We start from the raw sequence: 15073 nt of genomic DNA, 5'->3' as shown, positions 1-15073 counted from the left end.
AAAACTGAAAAATTCTTTTTTAAATTTTATTTTTAACTGGAAGATAATTGCTTTACAGTATTCTATTGGTTTCTACCAAACATCAATATGACTCAGTCATAGTCTTACCTATGTCCCCTTCCACTGTGGAAAATTCTTAAGAGATACCAGACCACCTTACCTGTCTCCTGAGAAACTTATATATGGGTCAAGAAGCAACAGTTAGAATTGGACATGGAACAACTGACTGGTTCAGTACTGGGAAAGGATATGACAAGGCTGTATGTTGTCACCCTGCTTATTTAACTTCTATGCAGAGTACATCATGCAAATGCCAGGCTGGATGAATTACAAGTTGGAATCAAGATTGCCAGGAGAAACAGCAACATCTTCAGATATGCAGATGATACCACTCTAATGGCAGAAAGGAAAGAGGAACTAAAGAGTCTCTTGATGAAAGTGAAAAAGGAGAGTCAAAAAGTTGGCTTAAAACTCAACATTCAAAAAACTAAGATCATGATATCTGAGCTCATCACTTCATGGCAACTAGAAGGGGATAAAGTGGAAACAGTGACAAATTTTATTTTCGTGGGCTACAGAATCACTGCAGACAGTGACTCCAGCCATGAACTTAAAAGATGCTTGCTCTTTAGAAGGAAAGCTATGACAAACCTAGACAGCATATTAAAAAGCAGAGACATTACTTTACCGACAAAAGTCCATATAATCAAAGCTATGGTTTTTCCAGTAGTTCGGTATGGATGTGAGAGTTAGACCATGAAGAAGGTGAGCAATGAAGAACTGATGCTTTCAGGTTGTGGTGCTAAAGACTCTTGGGAGTCCCTTGGACAGCAAGGATATCAAACCAGTCAATCCTACAGGAAATCAACCCTGAATATTCACTGGAAGGACTGATGCTGAAGCTGAAGCGCCAATGTTTTGGACAGCTGATGTGAACAGGTAACGCATTGGAAAAGACCCTGATGCTGGGAAAGATTGAAGGCAGAAGGAAAAGGGGGCGGCAGAGGATGCAATGGTTAGATAGAATCACTCACTCAATGGACTCGAATCTGAGCAAACTCCAAGAGATGGCTGACATGAGGAGGCTGACATGCTGCAGTCCATGGGGTTGCAAAGAATCAGACATGACTTAGTGACTGAACAGCAACAGTAGCTAGTTTTGTAGGCCAGTGGTTCTTAGCCAAGGTTGATTTTGCTCCCCTACTCCAACTTGGCAGGAACACTGGGACATTTTTGGTTGTCACAATTGGAGACAGTGTGCTCCTGGCATCCAGTGGTTTGAGGTTAGGGATGCTACTGAACATCCTACAATGCACAGGACATCCGGTCCCAAACATCCACCATGCAAAGATTGAGAAAGCCTGGTTTATGCAAGACCCTTCTGACTACTCTACCAAATACCTTGGGTTCCTTCTCATTCTGTCATGGCCAGAATACTCTCTCAACATAAGCTGGGGCAATAACTGAGTTCAGCCCTTTGAAACATCACTACCCCTTCATCGCCTTGAGTCCAGTGTCTTAAAAACAATCCCTTTACTGGGTTATTTCAAGCAGGAGGGTAAACATACTGTTACTCCATCTTATCCAGAAGTCAAGTCTGTAAGGGGTATTACTGAATTTAATGTCCTCTCTCTGAGCATGAGACTTTTAATTGGAGTGTAACCACTTTACAAGATTGTGTTGGTTTCTGCTGTACAACAACATGAATCAGCCATTAATATGTCTGTCTGTATGTGTGTGTGTGTGTGTGTGTGTGTGTGAACCTCCCCTCCTCTTGAGCCCATGAGACTTTTAAGGTTTTCTTTATTTTGGTCCAAACTTGAAATGTGAATTTTAAAAAGGTAAATCAGGGTGTCAACCTGCACATATAAATTTTCTTTCACAGCCATTCCTCTCTTTGGAAGAGATACAACAAGTCACAATATATTTTGACTATAGATGTCTAATAAATAACACAAATCCATCAGTTTAATAAACAACACGAATCCAAAATAATCCTGTTCAATGTACCATGACCAAAAGAATACTTTAACTTCTCAAATGGTCTTTCTCCATAAGATGAAAGAGTTGAATCAATCTTTAGAATGAATCCAGGAAGAGCTTGGTTGGGCTAGACTGGCAGTGCTGTTCTGGCTAGAAGCTGGGAATTTTGTTGAAACTCCTTTCTCTATACACTTTTAGAATTCCATTTTGCCAGTGAAATGAACTCATGTGAGACTTGGAAAGCAGAAGGAAAGTGGAAGCCAATATTTTTTGCAGGTCAAGGCACTCCGACATGAAGATGCTAAGGTACCTGGCATATCTCCCAGCTTTGTCTCAATCTCCTCCATTCTGCATCCAACTCATCCTCTTGACTACTGGCCCTCCTCACCAACTGGGGACAAAATAGGGCACTTGGCATCAAGTTTACTGAGACCATCGCTTCTTTGCCACAGTCTTCGTCACACACCTATTTTGGCAAACAGACACGGAGGGCTTCTCAGGTTTTCTAACTGTTCATCAGCACTAATACATTAAGTGAAAATATTTAGGACTCTTCCTCTTATCCCCTGGCACTTGGTTTCCAGACCATCTCTTCCTACTTTGTCATACACCTGTGTACACTTGAATACAGTATTAAACCCCTTATTTTCATCATCCTTGTCTTGGCTGTTTTCCTCACTGAATTCAAACCAAATCATAGGTCAACCACCACCACCACTCTGCCCAATTTATTATCACCACTCTACCCCATTTATTATTTTTTAAGACAGAGTGGTTCAAACAGATCTGCTTCTAATGTAAATATCACACGAGGATCTATGGCTGCTATTTTTGTTGTTATATAGATTTCCACTAAGACCCCAGGCAAGCAACCCAATTTCTATGTCCATCTTGAGGCTGGGAAGGCAGAGTTAGATAAGGAAGAATCATTATCTGATGGAAGTCCTGCCCATTTATTCTGAAGGAAACATGAATTGTGGCACTATTTGACCTTGTGGCCAACAGTCTGAAGATAAATAATTAGCCTGTGCCACTTCTTTTTCTGTTCATAACAACAAATAATGGCATCACCAACTCAATGGACATGAATTTGAGTGAACTCCAGGAGTTGGTGATGGACAGGGAGGCATGGGGTCACAAAGAGTCAGACACGATTGAACGACTGAACTGAACAACAAATAAATAAACAGCATTCCCCCAGCGCATCTCTAAGTGTCTCCCTCGAGGAGGCCTGGAGAAAGCTAAATGGGCTGTTTCTGAGTTGCTTTATCATGTACTAGAACATATTCTATCATTCTTTACTTCAGTTACCAAGATTCAAAGGCCCCAAGTGACCCATTATTCTTTTGCTGTGGCCAAGCTTTTTGTACATTTGATCTTTGGCATTCTATCTCTTTTTTTCTTTACCTAAATCTGTTTTGCTATAACAAATTATTCGCTCTCACCCTTCCTTTGAGTCATCTATTTCAGAACCAGTCAGAGTTGAGTTGAAATGGATTACAATCCCTAGGGTTCTTCTGCTATTCTGTCTCAACCATGGTCTCAGGATGATGGCTGTAGAGGCTGTGTGGTCATTTAATTATCTTTTTGTTGGTTACAGTATGGTCTACATATTTTTTAACTTTTGTGTCTTTTGATTTTGAAGAAAATTTTATACACCTGAGACAGTGCTATAGCTCTTTAAGGCTCCAGGTCACATTTTTAAATGTATTTCCATCACAAGTAAAATACTTTTGTTCTGCAAACTATGGTAAAATGTCATCAGAAGAAATTAGGTTCCACGAAGAAATTCTCAAACAAGCAACTCATTGTATTACTCTTATATTTTTATTAATTTCTTCAGTTTGTGCATCATTTAAAATAAGGTATGTGCTTCAAAAAGCATTCCTATACATAAATAGACCAAGAGATGGTTAAGTAATTTATCCCTAAAACATGCACATCATTTTTATTCAGGTATGTATAAGAAAGGGAAATGAGCTTTCAGTCTTTTTTGTTGAATTAAAGACATTTTGAAATTATTATTAAGAACACCAAATGTTTTCATGGAACAAATGCTTTCCAATGCAAAATGCTAATGGAATTAAAAGGCATTAGTGTTGATCAAAAGAACTGAAAAAACATTTCCACTATACACGATCACAAGGAAAAGGGTTCCAGTGGGTTGAAAACATATGTCAAATAAAGGAATTAGCATGAACTGAAAAGTTTAGATGGAAGAACAGGTAGCAGGATCCAGATTATGTGACATATATATATATATATATATATATATATGTATATGTATATGTATATATATATATATATATATATGTATATTCAAGGCACATGACTAGGCTAAACAGGTGGCTAGGTTTCATAGACCAATTTGTTCTTTCATTGGGAAAATAGTCAAATGTAATATAATTTCCATTTACTGGCCTTTATTGATAAGTAAATGCAATTAGATCTACAGAGCAAATGTCTTTTCAGATACACACCAAAAGTACACACTAGCTAACAGATGCCAGAGTAGCCAAAGCAGTATGATTACATTCCAGTTTTTTTCACACTGCAGTTACATGGATGTTAGCTAAAATGTCTTTACATTGTTTCTAGATATCATACTGTCTACTCGCAAGTTACACAAAAAATAATCTTCAAACCTAGGCAGGTTAAATAACTTTCAAAACCACAAAGGATGTTCAAACTATTGTTCAACACCAGTTAAACCCAAACCCTGGAATTGATTGTTGATTATATTCAGCTTGGGCTTTTCCCAGGCTGGAAAATTTCTCCCACACTATCTCCCTTTATCTCCCTTTGTGCTAGCGAAAATGCTAGCACGTTGGCTGTAGTTCTCTTCTTTTTCTTTGGTGAATCAGTGGAATGCGCCTACCCACGCCCTCTACTGCCCATTCTATTATCTATACAATTGCCCTAAACATCCATGAAAGGAAAAGGAATATACAAAAAATCCTAGCCTTCAACAATATTTAAACCACCATCTTCTGAAATCAACTGCAATAGGGAAACAGAGGATATCAAGCTCTGCGAAGTTTGTGAATGATCAAAACTCTCGTTCTAAAAGTTAGTAATATGCAGACAAGGATAATTCTGTGTGCTTCTAACAGGCTAGCAAAACATTTCCCTTCTGACTGAGATGAACTGTTTAATATCAATACTTTACCTGCTTGGGTTCCTTGAAACACCAATAATTGCATTACAATTCCCCAAATAACAATTCTCCATGAACATTGTTTTCAAGCACCTAAAACCCTTCAAAATCAAAAGACATCGAGACAAGATAATAGCAATACTATCAGTCTTTTCAACTTTTGTGTGCACAAAGGTCATCCAGAATTTTAGCCGACAGTTCATAAGACAGGTGGTTTCTACCTTGGTGATAGCTTTGTGCAATTACAAACAAAATGTTTCTGCAAGTAGATGACACTAAACAAAATGGTTTTTTTAAGGCTACTGCTACAATAAATGGTTCAGTCTGAAGTGCACTAAAATAAACAGGTTGACAGGACAAAGATAAACCTGGAGGCATGGAACAAGATTTCAAAAAAAAGAGAGAAAGAAGCAAGTTGAAGAGACTGGCAGACACCATCTCTCAGGATTAAAAGGCCTGAATTACATGGATTGCTTTTAACTCCTTGGTCTCTTATATCCTTGGTTAATGATAACCTTTTTATTTCTTCACACAGCTTGGCCATGTAAATCCACCGCAGAGAGGTGATACAATAATATAGATGAATACCTGGGGTGGGGGAGAAGGCAATTTTATTTTCTTGAATCTATCACAGGCTCCTAAATAATATATAAAGGCAAGACCAATGAACAAATTTTGGTTCCATGAGAGTAGCAGTGGTATAATAATACAACATACTAATCAAGTATTTCCAAAGATAATAGAATGAAAATGATCTTTTATGGTATAACTCACAGCCACTTGAATTCCACTTTTTCTTTTTATTGGTAAACAGAGCAGTAGGGTTGTTTCTCTTCACTGGGAAGTGAGCAGACTAGAACTATATAAGCCACTCTACTGATAACATCATTGTCATAAGAATCACAAACTAACATAATTCCCTTGAGATATGATTTTATAATTAAGTACATTTTTAGATTTTGCACATGGATTTATTTTTTATTATTAGGGTGATTAAAAATAATAAAAAGCATGAGTAGACTCTATATCTATACCACCTATGAGCAAGAATGTTGGCATGAACATTTCAGTGGATGACACTAATTGTAATTATTCAATTGTAAGTAACACAGCAAAAATATGAGTCCTTTAAAGATGTATTCACTTTTTAATTATGGTATTATAATTGTAAATTATTCTATTTTAATGGTGTATGCTTGCTCACATTACTACATTCCAAAAATAGGTTTACTATGAAATTTAGGTTCACTGCATTGTCAGTCATTCTGTTTTGATTTAAATTATAACCTAAGATCTTTAAGTGACTGATTTCATTACTCACATGCTTAGAAAAAAATATGGATTTTTTTCCTCTACAAATGTTGGGGAAAATTATGGTTATTAATGAATATGGTAAAGTGCTCAAATTATATTCACACACAGATACTTCAACTTGATATAAAGCTGACATCTGCCACAGGTAAAACATAAGGATTTTTAAAGCTGAAGTACAATACTTGAGGTGACAGCACTTTTTGTCAGAGGTGGCAAAGTCCTCCAAATGTAACAAGTAATCAACAAAAATAATCAGTAATCGATAAAAATAATCTGAATGTAACAATTATCTACTTTTATAACTCAATCTAAATTCCTAGATCATGGAAGGGAGAGGAAGCTAAGCTGAAAAGCCAAGAATGTGCCAGCCTTGGATACCATGGATTCTGAACAAGAAGACACGCAAAGAGATGCCACAATTTCTAGGATAACATGAATAGATCTAGGGCTGCCCTTCTCAGTTAGGCAGGTCCAGCTGTCTAAGGTGGGAAGACCTTCAGTAGCCACCTTCTGGTGGCTCAGAAAGTAAAGAGTCTGCCTGCAGTGCAGGAGACCTGAGTTGAACCCCTGGGCCGGGAAGATCCCCTGGAGAAGGAAATGGCAACCTACCCGGGTATTCTTGCCTGGAAAATCCCACGGACAGAGGAGCCTGGCAGGCCACCATCCATGGGGTCACAGAGTCGGACCCAACTGAGCACCTTCACAACAGCCTGCTCTGTGGATTTTGCACTTGCCTAGCCAGCTCCTGCCATTGCATAAACTAATTCCCTGTGATATATCTTTTAATATATATTCAAAGAAATTCAAGGAGAGAGAATATCTGTTAACAAGTATAAAAGTTCCATGAAAAAATGTTAAAATATAGTAAGCATCCCTAGAAATTTAAAACATGGCTTCCCTTGTGGCTCAGTTGGTAAAGAATCTGCCTGCAATGCGGGAGACCTGACTTTGATCCCTGGGTTGGGAAGATTCCCTGGAGAAGGGAAAGGCTACCCACTCCAGTATTCTGGCCTGGAGAATTCCATGGACTGTATAGTGCATAGGGTTGCAAAGAGTTGGACACAACTGAGCAACTTTCACTTCACTTACAAAAATAAACATTTTAAAATTAATCATTAATTTTTTTAAATTAAGACCTGGATAGCAGAATGAACAGAGCTGGAAGAGTTAGCTGAATGATTCATCCAGAATGTGATACAAGAAAGGAGTTTAAACATATTAAAAAGGCTACCAAACATGCAGGATAGTTCAAAGTGATCCAATATCTGTTTATATTAAGAGTTCCAAAAGGAGAACAGCATATAGACTATATTACACACAAGAGGATTATTGCATTATAATAAGTAAATACTAGGAAATGGAACTCACCATGCATTAAAAAGAACCTCTTAGTACTTATTCCAGAAATTAAAGAAAAGTTAATTATTATTGCTTTCATTAATGTCATTCAATATATTAATAGTAAATGTAGTTTTATTATCAATTCATTGGGTGGAGAAATATCATCTCTTAAAGTAAAATGCCTATTCCCGATTAAAAACAAAAGCTTTTAGTACTCTAGAAATAAAAGGTTCTTTCACTTCACAATGAAAGTCTAATAAGAATTCATAGTAAATATCACTCATAAATATTAGAAGCATCCCAATTAAAACCAGGAACTAAATAAAAATTCTCAGTCATACTGTAATTATTCAACACTGCTAGTAAATGCTATATATATATATATATATATATATATATATATATATATATAACGTTAAGATTATTAACAGATGGCATTAACCTAATTAATTAACCTAAGATAATTAACCTACAGCAGGAGTCAGTAAACTATAGCCTTCACCTGTTAGCTAAGAATGGTTTTTATAATTTTCAACTTTTTTTTTTAAAAAGAATATGTGACACAGGCAGTATGTGACCTGCAAAGCCTGGACATCACAGAACATTTGCTGACTCCTAATCTACAGCACACAGACGAATCAACTGACAAGCTATTACAACTAATAAAACTTATACAAGGCTGCCAGAAAAAAAAAGATGAATTAGAAAAGAAAAAAACAGAAACAGATAATAGAATTAACTAGAAAATAGAGAATATGGACTCAACTAGAAAATGTAATTTGAAAAAAAAATCCCATTTTAATAGTGAGAAAACCATGAAATAACCAGGAATATCATTGTAACTTCAGAGGAAAGTAAATGCCTAGCCATATATTTCAGCATTAAAAGTTATATGTAGCTCATTTCAGAGTGCTAATCATTGAGAAAAAATTCCAACACCTAATTTCTTAGAGACTGAAAGCTAAAATCACTAAAGGACAAAACTTACAACTGATATGATGATGATGATGATAGTGAGCTTGAGATTCTTCATGCACATGGCTCGGGCAAGATTTCTGCTGGTTGTTTTGAAGGTGACAGACTAGGGGAAAAAAAAAAAAAAAGCATGAATTGGTTGATCCCTGGCAATGACTACATGATGGATTTGCAATAATACCTGCCAAACTTTCACTTTCATTAATTCTGTTCCAATGTTCTTTACACCTTCCCTCTCTTCACATGTAGACTGGCCATTTGTAATCTCTAGTTTCCCAAAGCAGGACTCTGCCATATATATGGTAAGCAAAAAGCCCATTGCAAAGGGTTCCCTCCTTTTTCTTCTGCACTGTAGCAGTGCATGTAACGATGACCACTAGAAGTAGTTCTCCCTGCTAGCAAAAAAGCCTTTTTCCCTTTATGCTTCCAGTAGAGAAAGTTTCTTGGAAACACATTTGCCTATTCTGCCCCATTTAATCCTGCTATTGTGAACCATAAGAACTGTTTAGTTCCCCCAGGAAGATATCTATTTACTCATATGAGGGCCCAAACCCAAAGAACTTCACTCCTTCAGTTATCCATTTTCTTTTGAAGCATCAATTTCTTAATATATATCGAACCGTTCCCACCAGGACACATGCAGTTTCAAACAAACAATAATCACTAACAGTTCAGAAGTTCCACTCCTAGATATATACCGAACAGAGAGGTATGTACAAGTTCAGCTAAAGACATATATAGAAATGTTACCAACTGCATTATTTGTTTTATTTCAAACCTGGAAACAACCCAAATACCTGCCAACTGTACTGCAAAGAATTTAACCTTGCCTGAAAAGGATCTGACCTTTGCCTTCAGCTCCTGAAAGACAACATTTTCTTGCTTTGGAGCTACGGGCCCGCCAAATAGTAACTGTAGTTTAGTGCAGGGACTAGTCACTCCAGGAAGACCAACTATATGATTTAGGATAGGGGTTTAGGTCAGACCTAGAGGAGCTTAGACTGGAGACTGAGATTAAGCAAGTAGGCAATCATAAGTCAATCATGCTTATGTAATGAAATTGCAATGAAAAATTAAACAACAAAGTCCTACTGTAGCACAGGGAACTATACTCAATATTCTATAATTAAACCACAATGGAAAAGGATATGAAAAAGAACATATGCATATATACATATATGTATAACTGAATCACTTTGCTGTATACCAGAAACTAGCATAACACTGTATATAAATCAACTATGTTTCAATAAAAACAACAACAAAACTGAGCAATGAAGCCTGGGCAAGCTTCCATGTCGTACAATACTCTGCATATGTTGCAAAATAAATCTATTTGATGGCAAGATAGGAAAAATTTAAATATAAAACATTTTCTCTATCCTTCGGCTTCTTCCCTTCCCTCACTGTGCACTGTATATCCGCATTAGGCATCAACCAAATCTTCTCCATCACCAAAATACCTGCTCAACCATAAAGACCAACATTCTACCAGCACCAACAAGACAACTTAAAGATAACATTCTTTCTTAATCTTGTGAGGGGCCACAATCTGGATTGTGTAAACTGTCAACAACATGTCACTTAATGTCCAGCCCTCTGTCTCAAAAACACTTATAGAACTGTGCCTTGACTTCCAATGGGCAGAACAGTTCTCAGAGCTTTCTGAGATGCTGTTCCCAGGTTATAATCCTCAAATTTGGCTCGAATAAAATTTTCAATTTCTTTGATCAATGGATTAATTCTTTGTTGACAATGTCATCACACATCTATGCTGGCAGAGTAACAACCCCAAAGGGAGAGAACAGAAACTCTGGGTTTGGTACCTCCCTTGAACTCCACCCCAATGTGCTTCTGCTCTTGATTGAGCTTAATCTGTAACATTTGCCTGTAAAAAACCATAACTATAGGTATAATAGTTTTCACAAAGTCCTTCTAGTGAGTTATCAAACCTGAGAGTGATCTGGGGAATTAACAAGCTTGCACGCAGTGTCAGAATTGAGGGCTGTTTGGGGACTGTGGCCCCTAAACTGTATATAGTTGGTAAACACTTCTAAGTTGCCTAAACTCTTTACAATTACTCACAAACAAAGTCATAATAAAGAATCCAAGGAGGAAGAAGATAATATGAAGAAGAAGTAGTGAGCAATGAGCTTCCTTGATGGCTCAGTCAGGAAAGTACCTGCCTGCAAATGCAGGAGACCCAAGAGACATGGGTTTGATCCCTGGGTCAGGAAGATCCCCTAGAGGAGGAAACAGCAACCTACTCTAGTTTTCTTGCATGGAGAGTCCCACAGACAGAGGAGCCTGGCAGGCTACAGACCATGGGGTCACAGAGTCAGACACGACTTAGTGACTACACCACCACCGCCACTGAGCAATAAAGCTAATATAGTTAAGTGACTGAATGGATTGAAGATTTCTCCACAAGCCTCAGGTTAATATTCAAACACTAATAAGTCACCTACTTAAAACCAGTTAAACTAAACAGAACAATTGTTACACCTTACCAAAGCTTTCCATGGAGACAGGTGGGGGTGGGTGTAAGTAGAAAAGAACAAGAATAAAGAAAAAAAAAAACTGTGAAAATGACAAGGGCAAGCTGACAAGCCTATGGCCTATCCACTTCATGTTGATGATTTCACTAGCAGCTGATGATGCCCTAAAATTGGGCGAAGCACTTGACTAATTTCTCCAAAGAAGATACACCAATAGCCAATAAGCACATAGCTTCCCTGGTGGTTCAGATGGTAAAGAATCTGCCTGCAATGCAGTGATGCAGGAAGATCACTGGAGTTGGGAAGATCCCCTGGAGAAGAGAATGGCTATCCACTCCAGTATTCAAATTGGGAAAGAAGTATGTAAAGGTCGTATATTGTCACCCTGCTTCTTTAACTTGTATGCAGAGTACATCATGCAAAATGTCAGGCTAGATGAATCACAAGCTGGAATCAAAACTGCTGAAGGAAATATCAATGACCTCAGATATGCAGATGATTCTAATCTAATAGCAGAAAGGGAAGAGGAACTAAAGAGCCTCTTGATGAGGGTGAAAGAGGAGAGTGAAAAGGCTGGCTTAAAACTCAACATTTCAAAACCTAAGATCATGGCTTCTGGTCCCATCACTTCATGGCAAATATTATCCTGGTGAAAAAGTAACTGCAGTTTCAGACTGTGAATTTTAAATCATTACAACTAGGCTTAAACACATTTTTATTAATCAAAATAGGAACTATTACAATCAATGTATTTTTGACAGTGTGAAATAAGTTTGTTTATTCCTGTGGCATAAAAATCCATGCTTTGGGATTCGCTGAATTCTTGGGAAGTATTTTCTGCCTCCTGCTGGTTGTGCAAGCATTTTCCTTGGAAAAAGTTGTCGAGATGCTTGAAAAACTGGCAGTCTGTTGGTGAGAGGTCAGGTGTTGAACATGATTGATGAGGCAAAGCTCATAGCCCAGTTTATTCGATTTTTGAAACATTGATTGTGTGACGTACATTGTCATGAAGAATTGGGCCCATCCTGTTGACCAATGCCGGGTGCAAGAGTTGCCAATTTTAGTGCATTTCATTGATTTGCTGAGCATACTTCTCAGATATAACGGTTTTCTTGGGATTCAGAAAGCTGTAGTGGATTAGACAGCAGCAGACCACCAAACAGTGACCAAGACCTTTTTTTGGTGCAAGTTTGGCTTTGGGAAGTGCTTTGGAGCTTCTTCTCAGTCCAACCACTGAGATGGTCATCGCCAGTTGTTGTATAAATCCATTTTTCATTGCATGTCACAATCCAATCAAGAAGTGGTTCATTGTTGTAGTACAGAATAAGAGAAAACAACACTTCAAAACAATGATTCTTTTGATTTGTGGGCAGTTCATGAGGCACCTACTTATCAAACTTTTTCACCTTTCCAATTTGCCTCAAGTGCCAAATTACCATAAAATGATTGATGCTGAGTTCTTGGGCAACCTCTTGTGGTGTTTTAAGAGCATCAGCTTCAATGATGCTCTCAATCGGTCGTCGTCAGCTTCCAACAGCCAGCCACTGTGCTCCTTATCTTCAAGGCTCTTGTCTCCTCTGCAAAACTTCTTGAACCACCACTGCAATGTATGTTCATTAGCAGTTCCTGGGCCAAATGCATTGTTGATGTTGTGAGTTGTCACTGCTGCTTTATGACTCATTTTGAACTCGAATAAGAAAACTGCTCGAATTTGCTTTTTGTCCAACATCATTTCCCTAGACTAAAATAAATATAAAATAAACAGCAAGTATTAAGTCATTAGCAATAAAAACAAACAAAGCAAGAAGTGTGCATTTAAATGATGTCTAACATAACCACATTTACTTAAGAATGTATTCAGTATCAAAGTGCAACAATGTAAAACCATAATTATTTTGTACCAACCTACTAGAAGGGGAAACAGTGATAGATTTTATTTTCTTAGGCTCTAAAATCATTGAGGATGGTGACTGCAGCCATGAACTTAAAAGAGACCTGCTCTTTGGAAGGAAAGCTATGACAAACCTGACAGCATATTAAGAGGCAGGGACATCACTTTGCCAACAAAAGTTTGTATAGTCAAAGCTATGGTTTTTTCAGTAGTCAGGTATGGATGTGAGAGTTGAACCATAAGGAAGGCTGAGTGTCACGGAACTAATGCTTTCAAACTGTGGTGCTGGAAAAGACTCTTGAGAGTCCCTTGGACTGCAAGGAGATCAAATCAGTCCATCCTAAAGGAAATCAGTCCTGAATATTCACTGAAAGGACTGACGCTGAAGCTGAAGCTCCAATACTTTGGCTACCTGATGTAAAGAGCCAATTCAAAAAAAGAGACTTGGATGCTAGGAAAGATTGAAGACAAAAGGAAAAGGGGAGTGACAGAGGATAAGAAGGTTGGATGGCATCACGGACCCAATGGACATGCGTTTCAGCAAACTCTGGGAGATAGTAAAGGACAGGGAAGCCTGGCATGATGCAGTCCATGGGGTCAAAGAGTCAGACATGACTCAGTGACTATATAACAACAAATAAGCACATGGCAAGATGATTAACATCACTAGTCACTGTTGTTGTTTCAGTTGCCAAATCCTGTACAATTCTTTGTGTCCCCATGAACTGTAGCCTGCCAGGCTCTTCTGTCCATGGGATTTCCCAGGCAAGAATACTAGAGTGGGTTGCCACTTCCCTCTCCAAGGGATCTTCCCAACCCAGGGATCAAACCTGTGTCTCCTGCCTTTCAGGTGGATTCTTTACTGTTGAGCCACCACAGGAAGCCCCATTAGTCATTAGGGAAATGAAAATCAAAACCACAATGATCCCACTTCATACCAATGAGCATGGCTATAACAAAAATATGGAAAATGACAAGTGTTGGTGAAGATGTGGAAAAACTGGTATCCTTGTACATATATATACAGTGGACATATATGTATACATACACATATACATATAGTGGGACTATAAAATGGTGCAGCAGTTAAGAAAACATGTTTGGTAGTCCTTCAAAAAGCTACAATGCCACTCCCCCATAAATACTCAAAGTAACTGAAAGCAGGGACTTGAATGAATACTTGTAATGCCAGTGTTTGTAGAAGCATAATTCACAAGAGCCCAAAGATGGAAATAACTCAATGGTCAATCAACAGATGAATGAATAAAAAAAGTGGTATATCCATATGATGGAATATCAGGCATAAAAATAAATTAAGTTCTGATACATGCAACAACATGGATGAAACTTGAAAATATGATGCTAAGTGAAATAAGCAAGGCACAAAAGGACAAATAACTATAGGATTCCAATTATAGGTACCTAGAAAAGGAAATTCATAGACAAAAAGTAGATAAGAGGTTATCAGGGGCTGAGGAGAGTAGGAATGGGAAGTAACTGGTTAACAGTTGCAGAATTTGTTTGGAACAATGACAAAGTTTTGTACACTGATAGCTATGATGGTTGCGCAACACTGTAAATGTAATTAATGTCACTGAATTATACACTAAACTGGTTAAAATGGGAAATTTATTATGTATATTTCAAAATTAGAAAAATATAATATGCCAAAGCCCACTGAACTGTATACTTTAAATGGGTCAACTGTATGGTCTGTGGTTTATTTATAAATAAAGAAATTTAAAAAGCTGTTAAAAATCAAGAGGTGATAAAATGAAACAATTTTTAAATACTTGAATAAAAAAATAAAGAAACATGTATAACATCATACATGAAACGAATCACCAGTCCAGGTTCGATGCATGATACTAGATGCTTGGGGCTGGTGCACTGGGACAATCCAGAGGGATGGTA

General features: G+C 37.6%; 1 protein-coding gene across 3 annotated transcripts in view; it reads right to left on the bottom strand.

Moving 5' to 3' along the window:
• Positions 1-3791: 3791 nt before the first annotated feature.
• The window catches only part of VAMP7 (vesicle associated membrane protein 7), an 86196-nt gene continuing 74914 nt past the window's right edge, over positions 3792-15073 (bottom strand). The window contains exons 7-8 of one of the 3 annotated variants that reach the window (XM_012106120.5): positions 8784-8876; positions 3792-5728 (exon numbers count right to left, since the gene is read on the bottom strand). In XM_012106120.5, the coding sequence (XP_011961510.1) occupies positions 5660-5728; positions 8784-8876 (162 nt within the window). In that variant the 3' untranslated portion in view covers positions 3792-5659. Of the gene's footprint in view, positions 5729-8783; positions 8877-11966; positions 13010-15073 lie in introns of those variants that run through there. The other 2 variants (NM_001166204.1, XM_012106119.5) reach the window with 2 other exon arrangements.

The sequence above is a fragment of the Ovis aries genome, chromosome X (genome assembly GCF_016772045.2).
Source record: "Ovis aries strain OAR_USU_Benz2616 breed Rambouillet chromosome X, ARS-UI_Ramb_v3.0, whole genome shotgun sequence".
Classification (NCBI taxonomy): domain Eukaryota; kingdom Metazoa; phylum Chordata; class Mammalia; order Artiodactyla; family Bovidae; genus Ovis; species Ovis aries.
This window is presented reverse-complemented; position numbering and strand designations above follow the sequence as displayed.